Source organism: Giraffa tippelskirchi, chromosome 13 (assembly GCF_054371585.1).
Source record: "Giraffa tippelskirchi isolate mGirTip1 chromosome 13, T2T-mGirTip1v1.2.pri, whole genome shotgun sequence".
Taxonomy (NCBI): domain Eukaryota; kingdom Metazoa; phylum Chordata; class Mammalia; order Artiodactyla; family Giraffidae; genus Giraffa; species Giraffa tippelskirchi.
The window spans coordinates 76,464,839-76,487,484 of record NC_137287.1 but is presented as its reverse complement, the minus strand read 5'-3'; the positions used below and the strand labels follow the sequence as shown (position 1 = coordinate 76,487,484).

At 43.3% G+C, this 22,646-nt stretch overlaps 2 protein-coding genes across 21 annotated transcripts in view; one reads left to right on the top strand and one right to left on the bottom strand.

Moving 5' to 3' along the window:
* Positions 1–11,586, top strand: part of NSUN6 (NOP2/Sun RNA methyltransferase 6) — a 153,148-nt gene extending 141,562 nt beyond the window's left edge. For all 11 annotated transcript variants that reach the window (XM_081553791.1, XM_081553787.1, XM_081553792.1 and 8 more), the window contains 3 exons: positions 2,251–2,399; positions 9,028–9,153; positions 10,968–11,586. In XM_081553791.1, the coding sequence (XP_081409917.1) occupies positions 2,251–2,399; positions 9,028–9,153; positions 10,968–11,195 (503 nt within the window). In that variant the 3' untranslated portion in view covers positions 11,196–11,586. The remainder of the gene's footprint in view (positions 1–2,250; positions 2,400–9,027; positions 9,154–10,967) is intronic.
* A 4,870-nt stretch (positions 11,587–16,456) lies between these two features.
* The window catches only part of CACNB2 (calcium voltage-gated channel auxiliary subunit beta 2), a 418,069-nt gene continuing 411,879 nt past the window's right edge, over positions 16,457–22,646 (bottom strand). For all 10 annotated transcript variants that reach the window (XM_081553763.1, XM_081553769.1, XM_081553765.1 and 7 more), the window contains 4 exons: positions 21,438–21,589; positions 19,501–19,596; positions 18,264–18,449; positions 16,457–17,345 (listed from right to left, as the gene is read on the bottom strand). In XM_081553763.1, coding sequence (XP_081409889.1) covers positions 16,857–17,345; positions 18,264–18,449; positions 19,501–19,596; positions 21,438–21,589 — 923 coding nt within the window. In that variant the 3' untranslated portion in view covers positions 16,457–16,856. The remainder of the gene's footprint in view (positions 17,346–18,263; positions 18,450–19,500; positions 19,597–21,437; positions 21,590–22,646) is intronic.

The following is a 22,646-nucleotide window of genomic DNA, read 5'->3' as shown; positions in this document are numbered from 1 at the left end:
TGTCATCTCTGATTTCGTTCATCAGTATCTTAACAGTTTCTGAGTACAGGTCTTCTGCTTCGTTAGGTAGATGTATTCCTAGGTATTTTATTCTTTTTGATGTGCTGGTAAATGGGATTGTCTCCTTAATTTCTATTTCTGATCTTTCATTGTTAGTGTATAAGAATGCAAGAGATTTCTTTTGTGTGTGTGTGAGACGTACATGCTGCTGTATTTATTTTTGGCTGCACTGGGTCTTCATTGCTGCACATGGGCTTTGTGTAATTGCCGAGAGCAGGGGCTACTCTAGTTGCAGTGCACAGGTGACTCATTGTGGTGGCTTCTCTTGTTGTGGAGCCCAGGCTCTAGGTGTACGGGCTTCAGTAGTTGCAGCGTGCAGACTCAAGTAGTTGCAACTTGCTGGCCCTAGAGCATGTAGTCTTCAGTAGTTGTGGTGGACGGGCTTAGTTGCTCTGTGGCATGTGGAGTCTTCCTAGACCAGGGATCAAACCCATGTCCCCTGCATTGGCAAGTGGATTCTTATCCACTGTGCCACAAAGGAAGTGCAAGAATGCAAGAGATTTCTGTGTATTACTTTGGTATCCTGCAACTTTGCTGAATTCATCGATGAGCTCTAGTAGTTTTCTGGTGGGATATTTAGAATTTTTTATGTGTAGTACCATGTCATCTGCAAACAGTGTCAGTTATACTTCTTTTCCAATTTGGATTCTTTGTATTTCTTTTTCTTCTCTGCTTGCCATGGCTAGGACTTCCAAAACTATGTTGAATAATAGTGGTGAGAGTGGACATCTTTATTTTGTTCCTGATCTTAGTGGAAATGCTTTCAGTTTTTCACCATTGAGTATGTTTGTTGTGGGTTTGTCATATATGACCTTTCTCATGTTGAGATATGTTCCCTCTGTGCCCACTTTCTGGAGAGTTTTTCTCATAAATTAGTGTTGAATTTTGTTGAAAGCTTTTTCTGTATCTATAGAGATGATCATATGGTTTTATTCTTTAATTTTTTAATGTTGTATATCACACTGATCGATCTGTGGATATTGAAGAATCCTTATTTCCCTGGGATAAATCCCACTTGATCATGGTGTATGATCCTTTTACTGTGTTGTTGGATTTGGTTTGCTAATATTTTGTTGAGGATTTTTGCGTCTGTATTCATCAGTGATATTGGCTTGTAATTGTCTCTTTTCATGGTATCTTTGAAGGGGAGAAGGAAATGGCAACCCACTCCAGTGTTCTTGCCTGGAAAATCCCATGGACAGAGAAGCCTAACCAGCTACAGTCCATGGGGTTGCAAAGAGTCAGACACAACTGAGCGACTTTCACACACATTTTGCTTTCAGGTGGCTCAGATGATAAAGAATCCACCTGCCAATGCAGGAGACCCAGGTTCCATCCCTGGATCGAGAAGATCCCCTGGAGAAGGGAATGGCTGCCCACTCCAGTATTCTTGCCTGGAAAACCCCATGGCAGAGGAGCCTGGTGGACTACAGTCGAGAGTCGGACACAACTGAGTGACTCACAGTTGTCTAATGGTGGCCTCATAGACTGAGCTTAGAAAGTGTTCCTTCCTCTGCAGTTTTTTGGAAGATTTTGGGAAGGAGAGATGTCAGTTCTTCTCTAAATGTTTAATAGAATTCATCTATGAAGCCATCTGGTTCTGGACTTTTTTGTTTGTTGGAAGATTTTTAATTATACTTTCAATTTCATTACTTACAATTGGTCTGTTCTTATTTTCTGCCTCTTCCTGGTTCAGTCTTGGACCCACGGCTGCTAGAGCCAGACCCATCCCAGCTGCAGGAGCAGTTTTGGATGTTTTGTAGGTGCTGAGTTTAGGAAGCTGTCAACAGAGATGTGACTTCGCAGTTTGAGCAGCTGTGAGGAGAGATTTCAGCTCTTCCTTCTTACTCACACAGCCCCTGAGGTTCAGCTGTGGTTTCAGCCCATCTTCTGGGCAAATGTCTTAGGGGAGCTATTCGTGCCCTCCTGGGACACCGTGGGCAGGTCCTAGCACCTGCTGATAGATTTCCCTGTGTGTGTGTTGGGGGGTGGTATTTGTGCCCTTATAGGACAGCAGGGTGGGTTCTGGCACCGACTGACAGGTTTCCTAGTTGCAGAAGTTCTCTGTGCCACCCCCCACCCTCACCCCCCAGGACAGCATGGAAAGATCCTGGAGCCCTCTGGTGGAATTCCTAGAGTGCTGGAGCTGTCTGTGCCCTTCTACAAATATGTTTACAATTTTCTTTACAGGAGAACCTCCATTCTTACCAGAATCTTTTGACCGAATTCTTCTTGATGCTCCCTGCAGTGGAATGGGACAGAGGCCAAACATGGCTTGTACTTGGACTTTGAAAGAAGTGATGTCATATCAGCCATTACAACGAAAACTCTTCACTGTGGTATGTGATGCTACTTTGTTGTGGAAGAAAGGTGACCTAGTTTGATATTTTAAAGACTAAGAACAGTGTTCATAGCAGCATTATTCACAGTAATTAAAATGTGGGGAAAAACCCATGTGTCCATCAGTAGATAAATGGATAAGTAAAATGTGGTTTGTACAAACAATGGAATTTTAGCCAGCCTTGGAAAGGAATGAAATTCTGATGCATGCTACAACATGGGTGAATTTTGAACGTCTTATGCTGAATTATATAAGCCAGACACAACAGGATCAAATGGTGTGTGTGGTTCTTTTATATAGTGTCTAGAAAAGGCAAATTCATAGAGACAGAAAGTAGAATATAGGTTATCGGAGGCTGAAGGGGCAGGAGGATGAATGGGGAGTTAATGTTTCATGATTCAGAGTTTCAGTTTGGAATGATGAAAGAGTTTAGGTGATGGATAATGGTGATGGTTGTACAACAGTGTGAATGTATTAATACTTAATGCCATTGAATTTTACACTTAAAAATGGTTAAAATGGTAAATTTTATATATACCACACACAGAGAGCACCAGAGACCTAGTCTTCCTTTATGTTGACTCATTCTCTCATCGCAGGCAGTAGTAGAATTTCTTCTCTGAGACACTGAATGAATTTGAAACATTCTGTTTTATCTTAAAAGTAGAGGGTTGTTAACATAGAGTTACTAACTGATGTAAAACATTTGGATATAAAATAAAATACTTTTGGGTCTTCCTTGGTAGTCCAGTGGTTAAGACTATGCTTGCACTGCAGGAGGGCACAGGTTCCATCTCTGAAAGGGGAATTAAGATTCCTTATGTCGTGTGGGTAAATAAATAGCTTTTTAATAGAGTTCCTAATCATCTTAGTGAATTAAATGTGGGAAATCCAACAGAGGTGAACGCAGTCATGAAATTGGGACGTGACAGCATCCAGTGTAGGATGTAGAAGGACCAGGCAAACCTAGCAAGTCGAACTGGTCTCCAGGATGTTTCACAGGAGGCCCTGATAAAACACGTGAGAATTTCTCTCAGCCTTGCAAACATGATTTAGTGGATTTCCCAGGATGCAGACAGTATTGGATCGAAGACAGTCCTGCCATTTCTTCTCAGCTCTCTAATTACAAACATACAGGCTACAGCAACAGCAGATATGCTCCGATGATTCCCTCCCTGAAGCTGTCTTTGAGTGCCTTTCTCTTCAGCACTCCTGGTGTTTCCTTTCCTACCCAGAAGTGGCACTGGGAGTGGATTGTTTCAGCTTTTTATTCTATATGGTCTTGAGAGAACACATCCTGGAAGTTAAAACAGCAAGCAGAGAAAAAGAAGCTTTGCTTATAGCTACAACCCACTTTGACATTAGGGTAAAATTTTTGTTGCTCTTGTTGTTTAGTCGTTAAGTCATGTATGACTCTCTGCGACTCCATGGACTGTAGCCTGCCAGACTTCTCTGTCCATGGGATTTCCCAGACAAGAATACTGGAGTGGGTAGCGTTTCCTTCCCGAGGGGATCTTCTTGACCCAGGGATCAGACTCGCGTCTCCTGCATTGGCAGACCACTGAGCCACCAGGGAAGGCCGAGGATAAAAAATTAGGACCCTGTTTTAAGAGACTTGGCTTTTTGTTTGTTTCAGCTCATTTAGGCATTTTAAGAAGCCATTTGGGAGGAGATGTGTTGGTCTTAGTGACAAGGAGCAGCTGACCATGTGCAAGAGAAAGTAAAATCCAGCACATGAGCCTTTGGGTGAGGGTGGGAGTTGAGACTGTTGATACATTGTCTCCTCATCAGTTATTCTGGATACCTGGGTTTCCTGATTGAGAAATGGGGCGGATGCCTTCACCAGATGGGGTTGCCTCACTGGAGACAGTAACCATTCCTCTGGCAGTGATAAGATTTGTTGAGAAAAGCCATGTAATATGCTCAAACAGCAGCTGGCAAAGTTTAAATTTTGATCAGTGTACTATGGTTAAGAGATAATAATACATGCTTTTTTTTTTTTTCAAGATTTTCATTAACATTTTTTTTAAATTTGGGGATTTGAAAGAAGCAGCTTTAATTAGGAGAAGGAAATGGCAACCCACTCCAGTACCCTTGCCTGGAAAATCCCATGGACGGAGGAACGTGGTAGGCTATAGTCCATGGGGTCGCAAAGAATTGGACACGACTGACCGACTTCACTTTGACTTTAAAAAAAAAAAGAAGAAGCTTTAATTATTTGGGACAGGTTCATTTTCATATTACACTTTATTTCCTGAACAAATACTCACTGGGCAGCTCCTATATGCTACAGTGCTAGGTGCTGATGATATGATAGTTAACCCTTGCCCTCTTACGTGAGGTTTCTTTTTTTTTTCATTTCCAACTAAAGTAATTTATTTATTATTTTGGTACATAGATGACATAATTACAAAAAAGTTTTGATACATAAGAAAACCCTTCTGTCCACCTCTTTTTGCTAAATGAATCGTCACAATAATTTTTACAATTTTTATCACAACACAGTTTTCTTGTGTGAAGCAGTCGCAAGAACTCATTGGTACTGGTCTATCAAAGCTTACGTGGGGTTTCTGTTCTAACTGGTACTGTGCTTTGCAAGTCGCTTCAGTTGTGTCCAACTCTTTGCAACCCCATGGAGTTGAGCCTGCCAGGCTCCTCTGTCCATGGGATGCTCCAGGCAAGGATACTGGAGTGGGTTGCTGTGCCCTGCTCCAGGGGATCTTCCTGACCCAGGGATTGAATCTGCATCTCTTACATCTCCTGCATTGACAGGCGGGTTCTTTACCACTAGTGCTACCTGCATTTCTAACTGGGGAGGAATATAAACAGAGAGATGAGTAAGTGATTTTGTGTGTCCAAGGAGTGACCCTATGGAGCACTGAAGAGAGGAGCTGGGGAAGGGGGCACCCAGAGTGGAAGCAGAGAGACACGGATGATGTGCAGGGAGCAAGCCCTGCAGGGAAGGGGCAGGCTGTCTGGGCTGCTGCGGAGGTCCTGAGTCGGGGGCCACACCTGCCAGAACTGCAGAGGCTGATGGGGCTCAGGCAGGACAAGCCAGGCACACAGGGGAAGGCTGCGAGGGGCTGCTGTATGTACGCAGGGCTGCAAGGGCCACTCTGAGGACGTGAGCTTTGACTCCAGGTGATGACAAAGAATACCAGAAGGGTTTTTTGTTCTTTTGGCCATCCCTTGCGGCATGCATGGTTTCAGTTCCTGACCAGGGATTGAACCCAGGCCCCAGCTGTGAAAGTGCAGAGTACTTGGCCACCAGGGAACTTCCCAGGGAAGGGTTTTGAACTGAGAAGAGGCAGTTTTAAAAGCACCACTTGGGTTGCTGTGTTGAGAATAGATGGGAGGAGGGCAGGGAACGAAGCAGGTGGGAAACAGTTGGAATAATCCAGGTGAAAAAAAATCATGAAACTAGGAGCAGAATGGCAGCAGTGGGAGTCGTGAGACTTCTGGGTCTGTTCTGAAGGTAGAGTCAAGAGGATTTACTTGATGGACAGGAACATGAGGGAAAGAGGCTTAAAAGATGATCCAGGGTTGGGGCCTGTACCCCAGGAAGGATGCGGGGATCCTTCTCTGGGGGGCTTCAGAGGAAGGTAGGCGTTCAGTGTGGGATGGGAAAAATATTGAGAAAACAGTTGAATATATGGGAACAGAGATCAAAAAGGAGTCCACCTGAAAATGGTGAATTTTCAGCATAAAAATGGTATCTAAACCCATGAAACTGAATGATCATATTTGGGAAAAGTCTTGATCCAGATGGGCTGAAACATCTCCGAACTAATGAAATGCATCTGGTCTGGAACATTGTTTTTTTTCAATAATCATATTTTTCTTTCGATACCTTTTATTTTGTATTGGGGTATAGCCAGTTAACAATGTCATGATAGTTTCAGGTGCACAGCAAAGGGACTCAGCCATACATATATACATGTATCCATTCTCCTCCAAACTCCCTCCCATCCAGGCTGCCACATAACGTTGAGCAGAGTTCCCTGTGCTGTACAGTAGGTCTTTGTTGATTATTTATATATATAGCTGTTTAGTTGCTCAGTCATGTCCAACTCTTTAATGACCCCACGGACTGTAGCCTGCCAGGCTCCTCTGTCCATGGGATTTCTCAGGTGAGAATACTGGGGCCAGTTGCCATTTCCTTCTCCAGGTTATCTTCCTGACCCAGGGATCTAATCTGTGCCTTCTGCCTTGGCAGGTGGATTCTTTACCACTGTGCTACCTGGGAAGCCCATCTTATATATAGTAGTGTGTGTATATTAGTCCCGGTCAGTCAGTTCAGTCGCTCAGTTGTGTCTTACGCTTTGCGACCCCATGGACTGCAGCACTCCAGGCTTCCCTGTCCTTCACTAACTCCCAGAGCTTGCTCAAACTCATGTCCATCGAGGTGGTGATGCCATCCAACCGTCTCATCCTCTGTCGTCCTCTTTTCCTCCTGTCTTCAATCCTTCCCAGCAGCAGGGTCTTTTCCAAGGTATTAATCCTAGACTCCTAATTTATCCCTCCCTTCCACCCTTCCCCTTTGGTAACTGTGTTTGTTTTTGACATCTGACTTGTATGTACGTGCCGCATCTTCTTTATCCTTTGCTCTGTTGATGTTGCCTCTGTGCCTTGGCTGTTGTAGATAGTGCTGCTGTGAACGTGAGACTCCATGCGTCCTTTTTTATTTTATATTGGAGTACAGTTGATTTACAATGTTGTGTTTCAGGTGTACAGAAAAGTGAATCAGTTATACATATATCAACTGTTTTTCATATTCTTTTCCAATGTAAGTTATTACAGAATATTGATAGGGTTCCTGTGCTATATAGTAGTTCCTGGCTGATTATGTATTTATATATATAGTAATATATATATGTTAATTCCACCTCCTAGTATATCCCTCCCTGCTGCCTTTCCCCTTTGGTCATCGTACGTTTGTTTTTGAAGTCTGTGAGTCTGTTTCTGTTTCGTACGTAAATTCCTTTGTATCATTTTTTTGGATCCCACACATAACTGATGTCATACGATACTTGTCTTTCTCTGTTGGGCTTATTTCATGTCATATTGTGTGTGAGCTCAGTATAGCTTCAGGCATCCCGTCTGCTGATGGGTGGTGAGTCTGTGTGTTCCTGTCTTGCTGGTTGTTTGGTCTGAGATGTTCCAACGCTGTAGACTGTTGGGCAGGGCCAGGTCTTGGTGCTAAAAGACCTCCTGGAGAGCTTATGCCAATCGGTATTCCCTGGGGGTCCCTGCCACCAGTGACCTTGCTCCCACAGGGAGCCACAGCCAACTCCTGTGTCCCTAGGAGACCCTTCACAACCCACAGGTAGGTCCGGCCGAGGCTCCTGTGGAGTCACTGCTTTGCGCTGGGTCCCAGTGTACCTGAAATCTGCATGTGCCCTTCCGGACTGAAGTCTCTGTTTTCCTGTGTCCCGTGGAGGTCCTGCATTCAAGCCCCGCTGGTCTTCAAAGCAGATGTCCTGGGGGCTCCTCTCGATGCCGGACCCTCAGACTGGGGAGCCTGACGTGATGCTCAAAACTTTGTGGGAAAACCTCTGCCATATAATTATTTTCTAGTTAGTGGTTATGGGATTTATGTTGCAAAAGTGCCCCTCCTGCCATCTCGCTGTGGCCTCCTCCTTGTCTTTGGAAGTAGACTATCTTTATTGGCAGGTTCCGGTCCTTTTATGTTGGCAGTGTTTGGCAGTTTGTTGTGGTTTAGGTGTTTCTTTGGGAAGAGAGGTCAGGTCCTTCTACTCCTCTGTGTTATCTGGAATCGAGGGGGTGGATACTTGTTGCCTCTTTCCTCAGTGTGTGCTGGCCCTTGTCCCCTCGTCACGAGTGTGCAGGTGTGGTGGCCGTTGCTCGTTCCTGGGATGGCAGAGGAGTGACCGGTGCCCGCTTACAGCTCTTTCAGCGGCGGTAGTGGCCTGGGCCTGCCTGTGAAGCCCACAGTGGTGTTGGTGGCACGTGCCCACCCCCAGAGCTTGTGTGACCCTCGTCCTGTTGCCTGGGAACAGGCATGGGGAGGGCAGCTCTTATGGTTTCTCTGCCTCTCTCCTTGGGTGCCCCCCGACAGCGATGCCTTGCCTCTCTGTCAGGCTCTGGCTGCTGCTGTGCGCAGCCTCACTTGCCACACTGCCACCTCTTCAAGCTGTCCCCATGCAGCCAGCCCCAGGCCTCTCCCTGGGACTGTCTCCAAAGTCCGCGCTTCCGCACCCAGTCCCCAGCTGTACCGGCAAACGGACATCTCAGACTGAGGAGCACAGAGGGGTGGTGCTGGCCTTCTGAGCAGGCCACTCCTCTTCGGGTTCTGCAGACTGGATGGGTTCTTCCACCGCCAGTAAGGGGGCTTGCCAGGGTGCAGGAATCTCTCCTCCTCCATTCACAGCTCTCTCCCTCGGGTGCAGGGCCTGTCCTGACTCCATTATCTTGCCTTTTTCTTTTGCCCAGTTATGTGGAGGTTTTCTTGTCCCTTCAGAAGGCTGAGGTCTTCTGCCAGCGTTCAGTAGATGTTCTGTGCAAATTGTTCCACTTCCAGATGTTATTTTGCATAGACATTTATATACATTTCAAATGTGTGCTTGCTCTCATGATGCCCGTGGTCCGACCACTCTTGTCTTCAGGCGGTGGAGCTGCTGAAGCCGGGAGGTGTGCTGGTGTACAGCACGTGTACTGTCACCCTGGCAGAAAATGAGGAACAAGTTGCCTGGGCCCTCGAGACGTTTCCTGGCCTTCAGCTTCAGCACCAGGTGAGGACCGTGGCAGCTCTCTCTGGGTGACCCGATAGGTCACGGAAACGTAAGCGTAGTGATAAACCCAGAGAGTTACATGAAGGGATACGTCACATAAAACTCCTGAAACAAATCGTGTGGAGCTCAAGGCGGTTTCTCCGATGAAAGCCATTCCAGATGCTCCTGGAACATCTGGAATTTTCACATCCTGATCCAGGATTTCCAGGCCTTCACTCTTACTGACCAGAGATGTGTTAATATGTATTTTGTTATCCAAATGTTACTGACTGGAGATGTATCAGTATTCACTTACATAACCAATTGCCAGCCACAGGTGTTAATTTCTGCAAAAATCCCCCAGTCAATAATGTGTTAAAATGACCATAGAACTCAGGTGGATTTTTGATACATGTTTGACTTGTGGCTCTTCTTCATGTTATTTGGAATTTTGTTTCTAAAACCCTTTTCCCCTCTCTCAGTCCTGTATTTTTCTGGTAGGGGAAATGGTGAGCATTTTTTCTCATGACATATCAAAGCCCAAACAGGCTTTAATAACTGGGATTCAAAAGGCTAGCCAAGCGGGGGAAGATAGTGCAGGTTTATCTCTTCCTTTGGTTTCTAAGATAAGATATAGAACATGAAAAAAACTCCCTTGTACTTTCTTTTACTCAGCACTGCTTTTTAGTTCTGGTTTTTATTAAAATATATTTATGACTAGATTTTTTTAGCCCATGATGTTTGAGACTAGGTTTAAATCTGTAGTAATGCTCACATTAATTCAGATACATTGGACGTTTAACTTCAGACTTTCCAGGACAGAATACTAGTAAGTAATTGGATACATAACTAGAAAGCAATCTGGAGATGCTTTCTAGACTCAAAAATAAAGATAATTACATTGTAGATGAAAAGAAGACTTGAGAATTCACTTGAATTTTGTGTGTGTGTGTGTGTATGCATATATATTCAATGTATACTACAAGAGGTGGAACCCCACCATGCGTTACATAGACAGTAGGTTTTCTGATATAAGCCTAAGAAAATGTACCTTCAGTAACATAAACATTTATCTGTGAAATGGTGTCTTAAGTTAGGCTTGTGGAATTTTTGTAGTAGTGGTTTGCACAGATCACTCAGTTCCTTATGATTCTTTATTCTTCTAATCAGTGCATCCTTAGTTTTCTCATCTCTTTAAATACTCTAGTACACTTAAAAAGCAACAAAAAAGAATTTTTATCATCTAGTTGGTAGGGACCAGAGAGAGGCATTTTCAGATGCCTCCTGTCAGCTTTGGGAGGGTCTGACAAATACAGCTGAATTTTCATCTCCTGATGTTACTGATAATGATGTTTCACTTACTGAGTGCCCACTGTATGTCAGGCATGATACCACCTTATTTATTTAAGCCTCAGAACTGAGTATTTTATCTGTTTGGTAGATGAGGAAACAGGTGAATTACTGTCCTAAAGTCATACAGCTAAGATGTGGCAGAGCTGCACCTGGAATCCATGTGCTGCTGACTGGTGCTCAGGCCTTCTGCATGTTGAGGTCCTTGATGAGCATAAAGCCCATCCTAGGAGCTCAGTCATCAAGGGACTGCTCTTACCATTATCCTATTTGATTATCCAGAAAAGCGGCATGTCCATTACACACACACACACACACGCACACACGCACGCACGCACGCACGCACACACACACGTGTTTACTTAATTTTCTGTTTCTGGAATTGGTGGTAGTTAACAACTCAGTTTGTCTTTTAACATAAATGGTGCACAGGCACTCTCACTAACACAACGATGTTCATCTGTGTTTATTCTTCTCCTGAGCAGGATCCACAGGTGGGAGGAGAAGGGATGCTGGGAGCTGGCCTGTCATCTGAACAGTTGAAACAGCTGCAGCGATTCGATCCCTCTGCGGTGTGGTCACTGGACCGTGACATTGGTTCTCTGAGAGACGCCAGCGTAGAAGACCTGGTTTGGCTGGCAAATAAGGATTGTATAGGTTTTTTCATAGCAAAATTTGTAAAATGCAAAAGCACACAGGAGGAGCATCTTTAGAAATGAAAATTCCAAATGTGTGCCATGTGGTTATTTTTTTTTTTTAAACCAAACTCTCATCAAACCATGTGATTGATGTCGTGGTTGCTGGAGAAACAGAAAAGGCTGCCAGCTCTTCCACCAGGAATCAAGAGACTCTACTTCACAGAGAAAGGAGCTGGAGGGTTGGGGTGGGAGTGGGGTGTGCATTGAGATTATATTTTGTGTTTTTAAGAAAATTTTTCCTTTATGGATTTAGCAGAGTATAAAGAAAAAGAGGTGCCTGTTGATGTCTGGAACATATTTTCATTTGGGGTCTTTGTTTTAATTTGTAAAGAATGCAAGTCATTTTTAATGTTAAAATGAGTGGATTTAACAAAAGGAATAAAATTAGCAGTATTTGGTTATAAAACACGTTTTCTGTTACTGAGTTCCTAAGTATGAGTTCCTTCAGAATTCAGGGTGTGTAGTCTGTAGCTTATTTATCATGTGCCAGGAACCGAGCTGATTTTACTTGACTTTCTGTTTACTATTTGGTATATCAACCCCTTTTTCAGATGAGTTCTGGATCACTCCCAAATGACAGTCACCCTTCACTGTGTTTTCTTTTTCCTTCATATTTTAAACTAAAAACTAAAATGAATTTTAACTCTGTAGATTAAAAATTAGACTATTGTAGAATTTGGGTACCTTTTATCATCTAATGGAATATACAGATTATTAGAAGTATGATTGGTGAGAAAGAGAAAACCATCTTGTGAGAGCTGGAAAGTGGCCAGGCCTTGGTGTTTTCCTGCCAACTCCATAGAGCACCAACCCAGACCATGCAGCTGTGACTAGGATAGATCAAGATAAAATAAGAGCACTTCACCATCAAATCTGAAATCACCCAAACCACAGAAGTGACCAGACATCTCCCATAGTGGCCAGTATACGTGGACTGCCTTTGTAAAATGATTGTAACTGTCGGCTCACTTCATCCCACATGCTTTTTAGATAAGATCTATTAAAATACCCACCATAGGTTAAAAGTTGTCTCATGTCATGTTAAATATATCTGTTTTGTTAATTTGAATCACCTTAAAATTCTTGAGCCTTTGGGCATTTAAAGTGGATAGTTGGAAACAATTGCCTAATAGTTTTTTTCCCCTCCCCCCTTCACAGTTCTCCATTGGGCTTCCCTGGTGGCTCAGCGGTAAAGAATCTGCCTGCCAATGCCAGAGATGCAGGTTTGATCCCTGGGTGGGGAAGATGATCTCGAGAAGAAAATCAGCAGCCCACTTCAGTATTCTTGCCTGGGAGATCCCATGGATAAGGGAGCCTGGCGGGCTACAGTCCATGGGGGTGCAGAAGAGTTGCACATGACTTAGCAACTAAACAACAACAACAAAGGGTCTGTATTAGGAATTTCTCGAAACTCTTCTTGTGTCGTGAAGAATGCAAGGTCTTGGATCAGGTGAGATCTTCAGAGGCCTCTGCTCTGAGTAAGCCTTTCTTCACACTCTTCTCTGTGGCTGGGCTGTCTCTGCACCCCTTGGACCTCTGATTTGTCCTGTCACAGCATTTGACACATCACCCTAGGGAACTAGGCATGCTCTTGACCCCTGCCCCCAGGTAGGCAGGAACCTTGTCCTTTCTGTACAGCTTCAGAGCAGATCACTGTTACACCCTTACTGAAGGAGGGAAAAAAACCACATCAAGTGCCCTAAGATTTACTATGTAACTGACTTCTTTGCATCCCTCATTCTGCCTCATACCCAGCAGGTGTCATCTGTCTGAAGAGGAACACTGTTGACCTGTGTACTTCTGTTTCCAGGGCTTGGCACACCCCTGGAACTTTCAATATGATTTTAAAACACCCAAAGTCCATCCCTTCTCAAGCTCTCTGCAGAACCTTAGGTGCTAGGCTGGATGGAAATGGTCGGGGAGGAGCCTCGTAGCAAACATGGTAAGTTTTGATTAATACCAGCAAACATCAAAATAAAAGCAGTACAGGCAAAACAGAAGAAAAATATTTGCATACTGAAAATAGTAACGACAGATAAGAAATAGGGTTAACATTTGTTCCTTTAACAGACATTTTCCAGTGGTTTCTTTAAAAAAAAAACAAACAACCAAATTGGAACACAAAACACATTCAATCTTAAGGAACGCAGACATTTAAGAAAAAATACGATAGATGGAAGAAAGGGAAATGCGGAGGACAACGAATACATTTTTTTTTAACATATTTAATGTTGTCATAGTTATTTCTGAAACAGAAGCATTTTAAATTCCACAGTGAGTACATTTTACTTCAAAACCGTGTATCACATTTTGAGTAGTAAAGTACAAATACTTAAAAACATAACTTAGCCACAATTCAACCACTGACCCAGAGACATCTAATTACCTGTTGTCTCCATCAGAGTGACTCTTGACCTGTTAACAAGATTGGACCAGCAGCATCATGTCATTGAGCCAAGGGCGAGGAATTAAACTGATCCATCATCAGATCTTCATTTTAAAAGGGAAAAAATAAAATTCAACGTCGGAGGCAAGAATTGCTGAACATGTAAGGATGAAGGTGAGAGGAAGCTGACGTTGCTGTGCTCAGACCCCCGGAGACCTTTGACCTGCTGGAAGCTGGCACTTGTCAGTCGTGGGGAGGGGACTGCAGCCCGTGACCTCCCCGCCCCTGGAAGATGAGCCACAGGAGGGAAGTGCAGGTAAGCGTTTAACATACGTTCAGCTGGAAGAATCACTCCTGAAATGGCAATTAATACTACTGATAGTAAACAGTGCAGAAGCCAGCTCTTTATTTGTTTGATACGAATGACGTTAAACCAGGCTTGTTGAACAGTTTGGTGTAGCTGACAGTGAAGGTTGGACATGAATGCAGAGCAGACCATGTTCAAATGTGGCATTGTCCCAAAGTACAGACTAACTAAGACGGCCTACATTTAGCAGCACCTTTTTGTAACAGTAACTTAAATGAGCAGTAGAGAGAGAGCAGAGGAAAAACCAAAATGGGTTTGACAAGGAAAAAAAAACCCACAGAACTACTCAGAACATTTCCAGCATTTTCTAGGTTAACTACAAAAATCATGATTCTACAACCGAGTTGGTTAAGATGAAACCTTTGCTGTGTGAAAAGACTTAGAATTTTACATTCTACGAGTCAGTAAATATCCCATTGTCCTTGGGATTGTTTCTTCATTTATATATTTCGCACACACCATTTACACATACAACCACTACACAGTCTTCACAAATAGATGCGCTTATGTCAAATCCTGCAATAGAGGTTTCTGAGGAACACTCTGATTTGGACTAATGTGTTTCACAGTAAAGTGAGAAACGAAGGGTCCAGGTACAAAATTTTTAAAAATGGAATCCGTTAATGTAGTTCTTTGAAAGGGATTAATGGTAGCAGCAAAAAAGATATATACCAGTTATACCTCAAGAATTTAAATATTCCAAAGTCATGAACTGGGATGTAACTGGATGTATAGGAAAGGGTGGGGCTGGTGATTAGTGGACATCTTACCAGGATGGAAAGTTGACTGGAAGTTATTTTATAAAAATAACTTTAATTGGAACATGGTTTCCCAATGATGTGACTAATTTACACTGAAAATTTATGTATTATGACTAGTGTTTTTATATTCAATAAATAAAGGTATGTCAACAGTACAGAGCTAATTAACAGATTGAGGGAAATGGTTCCTCTATTATCTGATAAAACACTATATGTATAATTCATTTTTATAATTCTTGAGTTTTCTTTGGGGGAGGAAAATAAGGAATTAAATGTGAAACAGTTTTACTTGTAAAGGTCCAAGGATATTTGGCAAGAACCTGGAATAACCAAAGAAGCGAAATAAAAAATAGCCTAACTTATTTAGCAAAATAAGAATTTTTAATGTCCAGGTCTGAAGGTAGGCAACCAGAGAGAGTTTTCCAGGAACAGACTTCAAGTGCCAGGTCTGTGCACACCTAATACTGTCTTACCCGTCCAGGCATTACTGGACAGACGGACATGTAAGAGAGAGCAGGTTTCAGCCTCAGCGTAACAGCCACCTCGTGGGCCACTGCCAGCGTGTCCCTGACACCAGGCTCAGCATCTTCTGGCTTCCCCTTCAGGGCAGTTGTCCCACGCAGGAAAACCTCAACATCTTTGTTCACTTCAAGTCACCTCATTTTGCCCTGACTTCTTCTGAAGAGCAGAAACTTTGGTTATAAGAAGCACTTCTAGGTTTTGACGGACAGTGAAGGTGTCGGAGTAGGTGGGGGAGATGGGGATGGAACGGGAGGAGATAAGAGGGGAACAGCCAGTGGGGTGGGAGGAGTCAGGGTCTCTGATTTTCCCCTGAATTTATTCTACAAGCTGTGTAAACGTTTCTCCCTACGACACACACGAGAGATCGGACATTTCCAGTGGAACACTCACAGTTAAAAGCGGCCCGTATTTTTCCTCTCCAGGGGCACAACCAAGGAGCCAGCAGGTGGGAGCTCTCTGAGCGAGTTCCCCTTTGGCAGCGAGCTCCCCGGCGGCTCCCACAGCAGCATAGTGAACGGCGGAGCCAGGTGGGTGCGCACTGGTGGCCCAGGCTGGACGCTTCCTGTGTCTTCCACATTCACACCCTCTACTTGCTCGCACACGCTCACCCCCAGACCCACATGCACACAGGTTCCAGCTCCTAGACTCCAGTGCTGTGACCTCAGACACTAGCTATGCAGGACGTGATCGTCACAATCAGTGTGAACTGCACGGAGTAGAACAACTCTTGGAGTTTGGTTATATATTTCCCATAATTTATGGTCAGAAATGATAAACTTACAAGGATGGTGAAACATTCAGAAATCAAACCTTTTCAAGTCAAGCAGCCACACGTATTTACAGTATGTACAGACTCTCTAGTGGATGGGGATGGGCGTCGAGTCGATGCTATTACAAATTTCCTGAAGGTGGGCTTTTCTAGTCCCTGTAATTCATAAAGCAGGTCTGCTGACTTGGCATTAAGACTCTAAAATAGTGTGATCAAACTGATATATATATATATTATATATAATATATATAATTATTGTAAGAAGGTGTTTGCAGAAATAACATTTACAAACTGTCTATACAGTACACAATACTAGTACATAGAAAATAGATTCTGACTTTATGATCCCCTTTGTGTAAGGCAAGACTGAATCTGTCCCCAAATTTAGTCAGCCGGAGGTACAAGCAAGAAACAGTGGTCCATGGATGAATATGCAAATTAGGTGCCTACATATTAAAAAATCAGCAAGAATCAGGAAACCCCACTTTTTATCTGGGCCATTTCTGGATACATCGATCAACCACATTTTTGAAAACATCAGCTATGCTTCTTAAAATACGAACGCCACTCAGACGGCAACAAATTTTGTTTGAGTGGCAGCTACCCCAGACGGGGTTCAAGGTTCCGTAGACAACTAGAGGCCTGCAGCCTTTCCAGGCCAATTGATAGAGCACTTACAAAAGAAAAAAAAAGTGTATTAATACTCTATTTCATGCTGTTGCTATCCAAGCAACAGCAGTACAAAATATACAAGACAAATCACATATGATTGCAATGTAGACCCCCCTCCCCCCAAGATCAAGTTGGGCGGGTGGTGGGTATACAAGACTTAAAAAAAAAAACAAACCAACAACACAAAAGGGCAGAGAAGTCATTGGCGGATGTAAACATCCCTGTTCCAGTCCGCAGCCTCGTTCCGTCTCTGGGACACCCCTTCCCCGTCCTTGTCACAGTAGCGATCCTTGGATTTGTGGCGGCTCCGCTGTTTGTTGCACTCGTTGTGGTCCTGCTCTCGGTCCGGGTCCCTGGAGCGGTGCCGAGTCTCCCTGTGTCTGTGCTCAGCGCCCCTGTGGGGCTCCTCTCGGTGGTTGTGGTCACGGTGGGGGGCGTAGTGGTCCGCGTGTTCGTGCGAGTACTCTTCCTTGGGCTCCATGTAGGCGGAGTCGCGACTCTCCTGCGTCTCCGAGTCCAGGGTCTCTTGCCTGGAGAGGCCTCGGCTGGTGCCGCTGCGATGGTTGTGGTGCTGGGTGGAGGAGCGATGCTGGGCTTTCTTGACCGGTTCTGGGCAGGGTTCTTCGTCAGCTTGGGAAGCAGAGCGGGCCGGAGCCCCGCGATCGGTCCTCTGATCCCCTTGAGAACCCTGGAGACAGAGGGGTAAATACAGGAGAACCCCCGTCACAAAGGCAAGTCCTTTCAAGTCTAGTCTCTTTGTGTTGTCCTAGGCACTTACAAATTAACGTTAAGTCCAATAGAATATAAATGCTACTGGATGTTACCAAAAGAATTAAGCAACCAAGCTGGGTTAGATTCCATTTCAGCCTTTTAGAGACTTTGAACAGAGTAATTTTTTTTTTTTTTCCTTTTAGATAAAGGAAGGAGGGATTTCTTTCACCTGTTCTCTTGTGGTTCGAATACAGATACAAATTCCGGAGATCTGACTACACTGAGCCACACCTCTGCTCAGACACAGGTGGGAAGATAAATTCTGGGAATGTTGGCTTTAAGGAAAAAAAAATAAGTCAGATGCTTAAATGGCACTTAATGAGACCAGCACTAGCCTAAGATAGTCACATATATCAAATTATTAATGCAGCCCCTTATGACAGCCCCACGAGGTTGGTGCCATTAGATGCCTGAGGCACAGGGCCCTGGAGGAATTTATCTCTCTGGAAGGCATGGGGAGGGATTTCAACCCAGGCAGTCTTGAGTCCACAGTCTGTGCTGCCGGCCTGTAGAAAGTTCCTCCTCTCTTCCTGTCTTAATAGAGTTAGTGGTCTGTGGTTACCTCGAGGGGGGGATGGTGGGAGGGTGGTCCAAGAGGAAGGGGATAGAGCTTATAGACATATAGCTGTCCTACTTCCTTGTAGGAAGAAACCCACACAGCCCTGTAAAGCAACTCTACCCCCATTAAAGAAGAATATGGGGAGAGGGGATCTACATTCACAGGATGCTGTTTACACTGCTTTTCTTATAGGCACACAGCTCACTCAGGAGAGAGCCGCCTGATGGGAATAAGCGCTGTGTTGGCACCCCGGGCATGGATGAGGGCTCCGCTTACCTGTGAGTTGGAGGCTAGTGTGGGGCTGACGGGCAGGGTGGAGGTGGCTAAAGTGCGGCTGAGAAGGGGGTTGGGGAGACTGCTGCTGGGAGGGTGGGTGGCCTTCCAGTAGGCCTCCAGATAGTCGGCTAGGTGTTCACAGGCATCCTCGAGCTGGTTCTCATCCAGGATCACATCAAACAGCTCCTGCAGGGGCGGACATTACAGATGGTACACTGACACCAGCCCCTGAGTCTCACACATGCACCCCCCAACCCGCTCCCCCGACCTTAGAGGAGAAAGCAGGGAACCCCTTGGTCTCTGTTCTCACTGCCTGACTCCTCCACAGACTTCTCTAGAGTCAGCTTACAAGCATCAGTCCTCCTCCGGTCAATGTTGACACACATGTGTCACTGGTATCAATGTCCAGGAAGTGGACAGGTGTAATAACAGTTGTTAAGGGCATGATACAAAATTTGCTAAGAGTGAAAACAAGGAACTGACTCTACGTTAGAAGAGAGATGTAAAAAAGAAAATAAGACTATAAGCCAAACAGTATAGGAAGAGGTCTGTTTTCAACATAGAAACTGTGAAAAGCTGAATCTTGGAAACAGCTGAGGCAAGGACATGAGGAAGCTAAAACAACCTAGAAGGTAGGTTGGGAGGTAGGCAACATATGTGTACGTATAGCTGGTTCACTTTGCTGTACAGTGGAAACTAACACAACTTTGTAGTTATCCTCTCATTAAAAAAGAGGCCAAAATAAAACCCAGAAGCATAGTGTCCCAAAGCATGGTATGCACAACAGGGATTCAAGGTAGGAATGGGTTCAGGTGTCAGAATCTGCTTACTGACTGGTTTGGAAATTGGTGTCTACATGGTTTCAGATCAATTTCTTAGATAGTGATAAAGAGCCATCAGCTTGCTCCCAGATTAGAAGTGAATGATAAACCAACCCCAAATAGATCTATCTTTCCAACCAAAGTTCTGAAACAACAATTGTGTTTCATTTAAGATACTATAGAAGTGTTTGTTAGATGTTAACAAAGCGACATCCCCACAGAACACACTGTAGCCGTTGGTAAGCCATGACCTAGATACATGCTTATAGCAAGAGGTGGACAGTTCTCCACTTTGGGAAGAAGCCCACTGCTAATGGAGAGGGTTCTCCTCTGGACAAGTGTTTACCTAGTCTGTCTGGTTTTTGTTAAGTGGAGCTGATGACTTCAAGTGGATTATACTGAACAGAGAGACTTACTGGAGGACACTGAGCTAGCTTATCTGCCGCCACCATCTGGACATTGAGGTGTTTCGCTTGAGATTTCCCTCGAGACTTTATTAACCTCTGTAAAACCTGAAAAAGATGAGGTTTTTAAACAGGAGTGTCTGTACTCAGGTAAACAACAAGGTTCATTATTCACTTTTCTCTGGGACCTTTTTCATATAGCACTCATGGTTTACTAGGCAGGAAAATAGAATATTTAAGATGATATGGAAAATTAATACATCTCGGTTACAAGCTTCAAAAACAACCAGCATGGGGATTATTCTCAATCTTTTTTCAAGGCTGCTGCTGCTGCTAAGTCGCTTCAGTCGTGTCCGACTCTGTGCGACCCCATAGGCTAGCACTTCTCAAAGAACGCCCAAGAGCTTTTTATGTGAACTAGAATATTTACATACTAGACATTAAAACTGAGAAAGTCATTTAAGAATGACCAATAAACCTCTTGCATGTTAACATATAGCACTTATTTTGATAAAAATAGCTAAATTGTTTGCAGATTTCTCTACCACCTGACTTCACAGAAGATAAACAATGTTTCCTCTTCCTACATTTAATCTGCCACAGTACATTACTTTGAAATACATGAAGAAAATTCAGCCTCTTCCAGTTAGGTAATTCAGAAAAGGAGGAGTATTTTAGTAGCCTTTTCAGATAATTGTGGATATTTTTCTTTGATACTACAGTAAACAAGTGGTAGTTTTTTAACGATTAGCTGCCATGTGACATCTGAAACCCTACTCTACTAAATTCCATTGATTTATCCTGAAATTTGAATGGCATGTCATTTGTTCTTTCCAATAAAAACGGTGTTCTAGGATGAGACTCCAATAATCACACCAGTACTTGTCCTCAAATAACTGACTTTGAGTATGCAGCTGAAGAACTTGATGTGTACCTCCCATTTTGTTATGTAGAAATATTAAAAAGGCTTGTAGCACCTTTTTGAAGAGTCAAAATTGAATAATTTTGCTACTTTATCAGAACTTTTTTTTAAAGTACCACAATAACATTTTATTGACTAAAAATAACAAATAGGATATTTTTGGCTTAAATAAAATATTCTTAAAACTAACATTTTATTGACTAAAAATAACAAATAGGATATTTTTGGCTTAAATAAAATATTCTTAAAACTAATATCACCAGTTTTTGTATTTTTACTGTGGACACCAGAAATTGTAAGAGTTAATGATCATAAAAACTTAATTCCTAGCACAGTTAATTTATTAATACTCAGACATTTCACAAGAATCCATCTAAAATCATAGGTGAAAGAGGCATCTTCTCTTCTAACTTGAAGGTTACCAGTAAAAAATCTGTACCTTATTCTGACCTAGTCTGGGACATAGATTTATATTTTAGTAATGCCTTTAGAGGAGCAAGGATCTCCTATCAAAATACATACCTGGAACTAAATGTATCCAGTGTTTTCAAACTCCACTAAGAAAGTGGCACTAGATGCATTTTCATTAGGACATTAAGTGAAACTTTATAACCTGGAGTGCATGGTGAGGAAGAATGCAACAGCTTCTAGTACTGTTGTGGTCTTGCTTCCTGCTTAGACATTACCACCACTTCTTTTGCACCATCAGTACAAAGGTCAGGCCAGTGGAAGAGGAGGAGAATGTCTGAGGATTATCGGGGAAATGACCTCCTAGGCCCTCTGAAAGTGTCTCCAAGCCTCCCCCATCAGGAATCCACAGGCCACACTTTGGAAATCACTGTTCTCAGCCATGAAACTTATCATTACTCTCTGCTTATGTGAATCTTAATACGTCTCATCTACCACATCTCTCTTCAAATCCTTAGTGATGCATAAAGAAGCAGCCCATTTGTAACTGGAAAGCAGACTATAAGCACACATTTTAGTAAAGTTTCACTGCACAACAAACGGTAACAGTCCTGCTTACCTTAGGAGAAGAAATCTTGACATACACTATAATAGGGGCCAGAGAGGTTTTACTGAGCTGGGCTGGGTGATTGATAGTGTCTGCGTCAAGGACCACCAGTTGCAGTGTTCTTGCAAGTTCAAAAATCCTTTCGATTTCACTCTGAACTTCCGCTGTAAAAGGAGAAGCAGAACTTGATTACTTAAAAGTTCAGCATTTTTAGACCAGATTGAGAGAACGTAAAATGGTTACTCAGGCAGGTGAGCTGTTGTTGATGTCTACAGGTAAGAGAGCTGATAACAGGCATCCTTTGCAAAGAGCCATTCCTTCACAACACCTCGAGAATTTAGGAATTCCTCTCTCAACCAGTTATGAAATTTATTTCCAGTTTACCACGATGTTTATGAGAGTCAAACTTTTTGGCTCTCTGTGCTTATTTGTTTTGGGGACTATAAAACGTCACTCCATGGGGTCATTTGATTAAAATGTTGTAAAATAGAAACATGAAGAGAGCTCTTCGTGTGTTTGTTTCTGACCACTCAAGCCTAGCAACCCATCACCAGCCTTCCTGTCACTGCACGGGCTTATCTGCATTTACATGCCACCTCTTGGTATGCTTTCTGGAGATGATGGAGTCTAGAGATGCTTATGAGCAAGCTGAACTATAGCAGGAAACAGAGATTTTCAGAATGTCTATAACAAACCTACCCAGAAACACACTTTCTTGTATTGTCTACCAACAAAAAGACAGTCCTGTAACATTCATGCTTTAAAAGGGCAGTTATGTGCTGGAGGCAGCACCTCAGATATATAATCATCTATCAGATTTATAGAAAAACATAAAAAAAATTTACGTGAATGCCAAAGTATTTTCATTCAGTTCATCTATTTCTTCATTCTCTCTTGAGTGTAAAAAGGGCTGTCCTAGAATATTTTCTCTGATGATGGATATATACTGTATCACTGCTATGGAGTACCTGAAATGTACTGAATGTGAATAAATAAATTTTCAAGATTCAGATAAAAGTTAAATAGCCAGGAACTACATTTCTAAATATCACAGATCTGTAAAGGATAATATGTAGCTTGCAGTGCCCACTACAATCATGAACGGCCAATCCCATGAGATGCCTGGACCTACAGGACACCATTTAGTTCCTCTTGTGCATTTGCATCCATGCAGAAGATTCCTGGAGATAATTTTAACTTGTGTATTATTCTAGAAAAGGC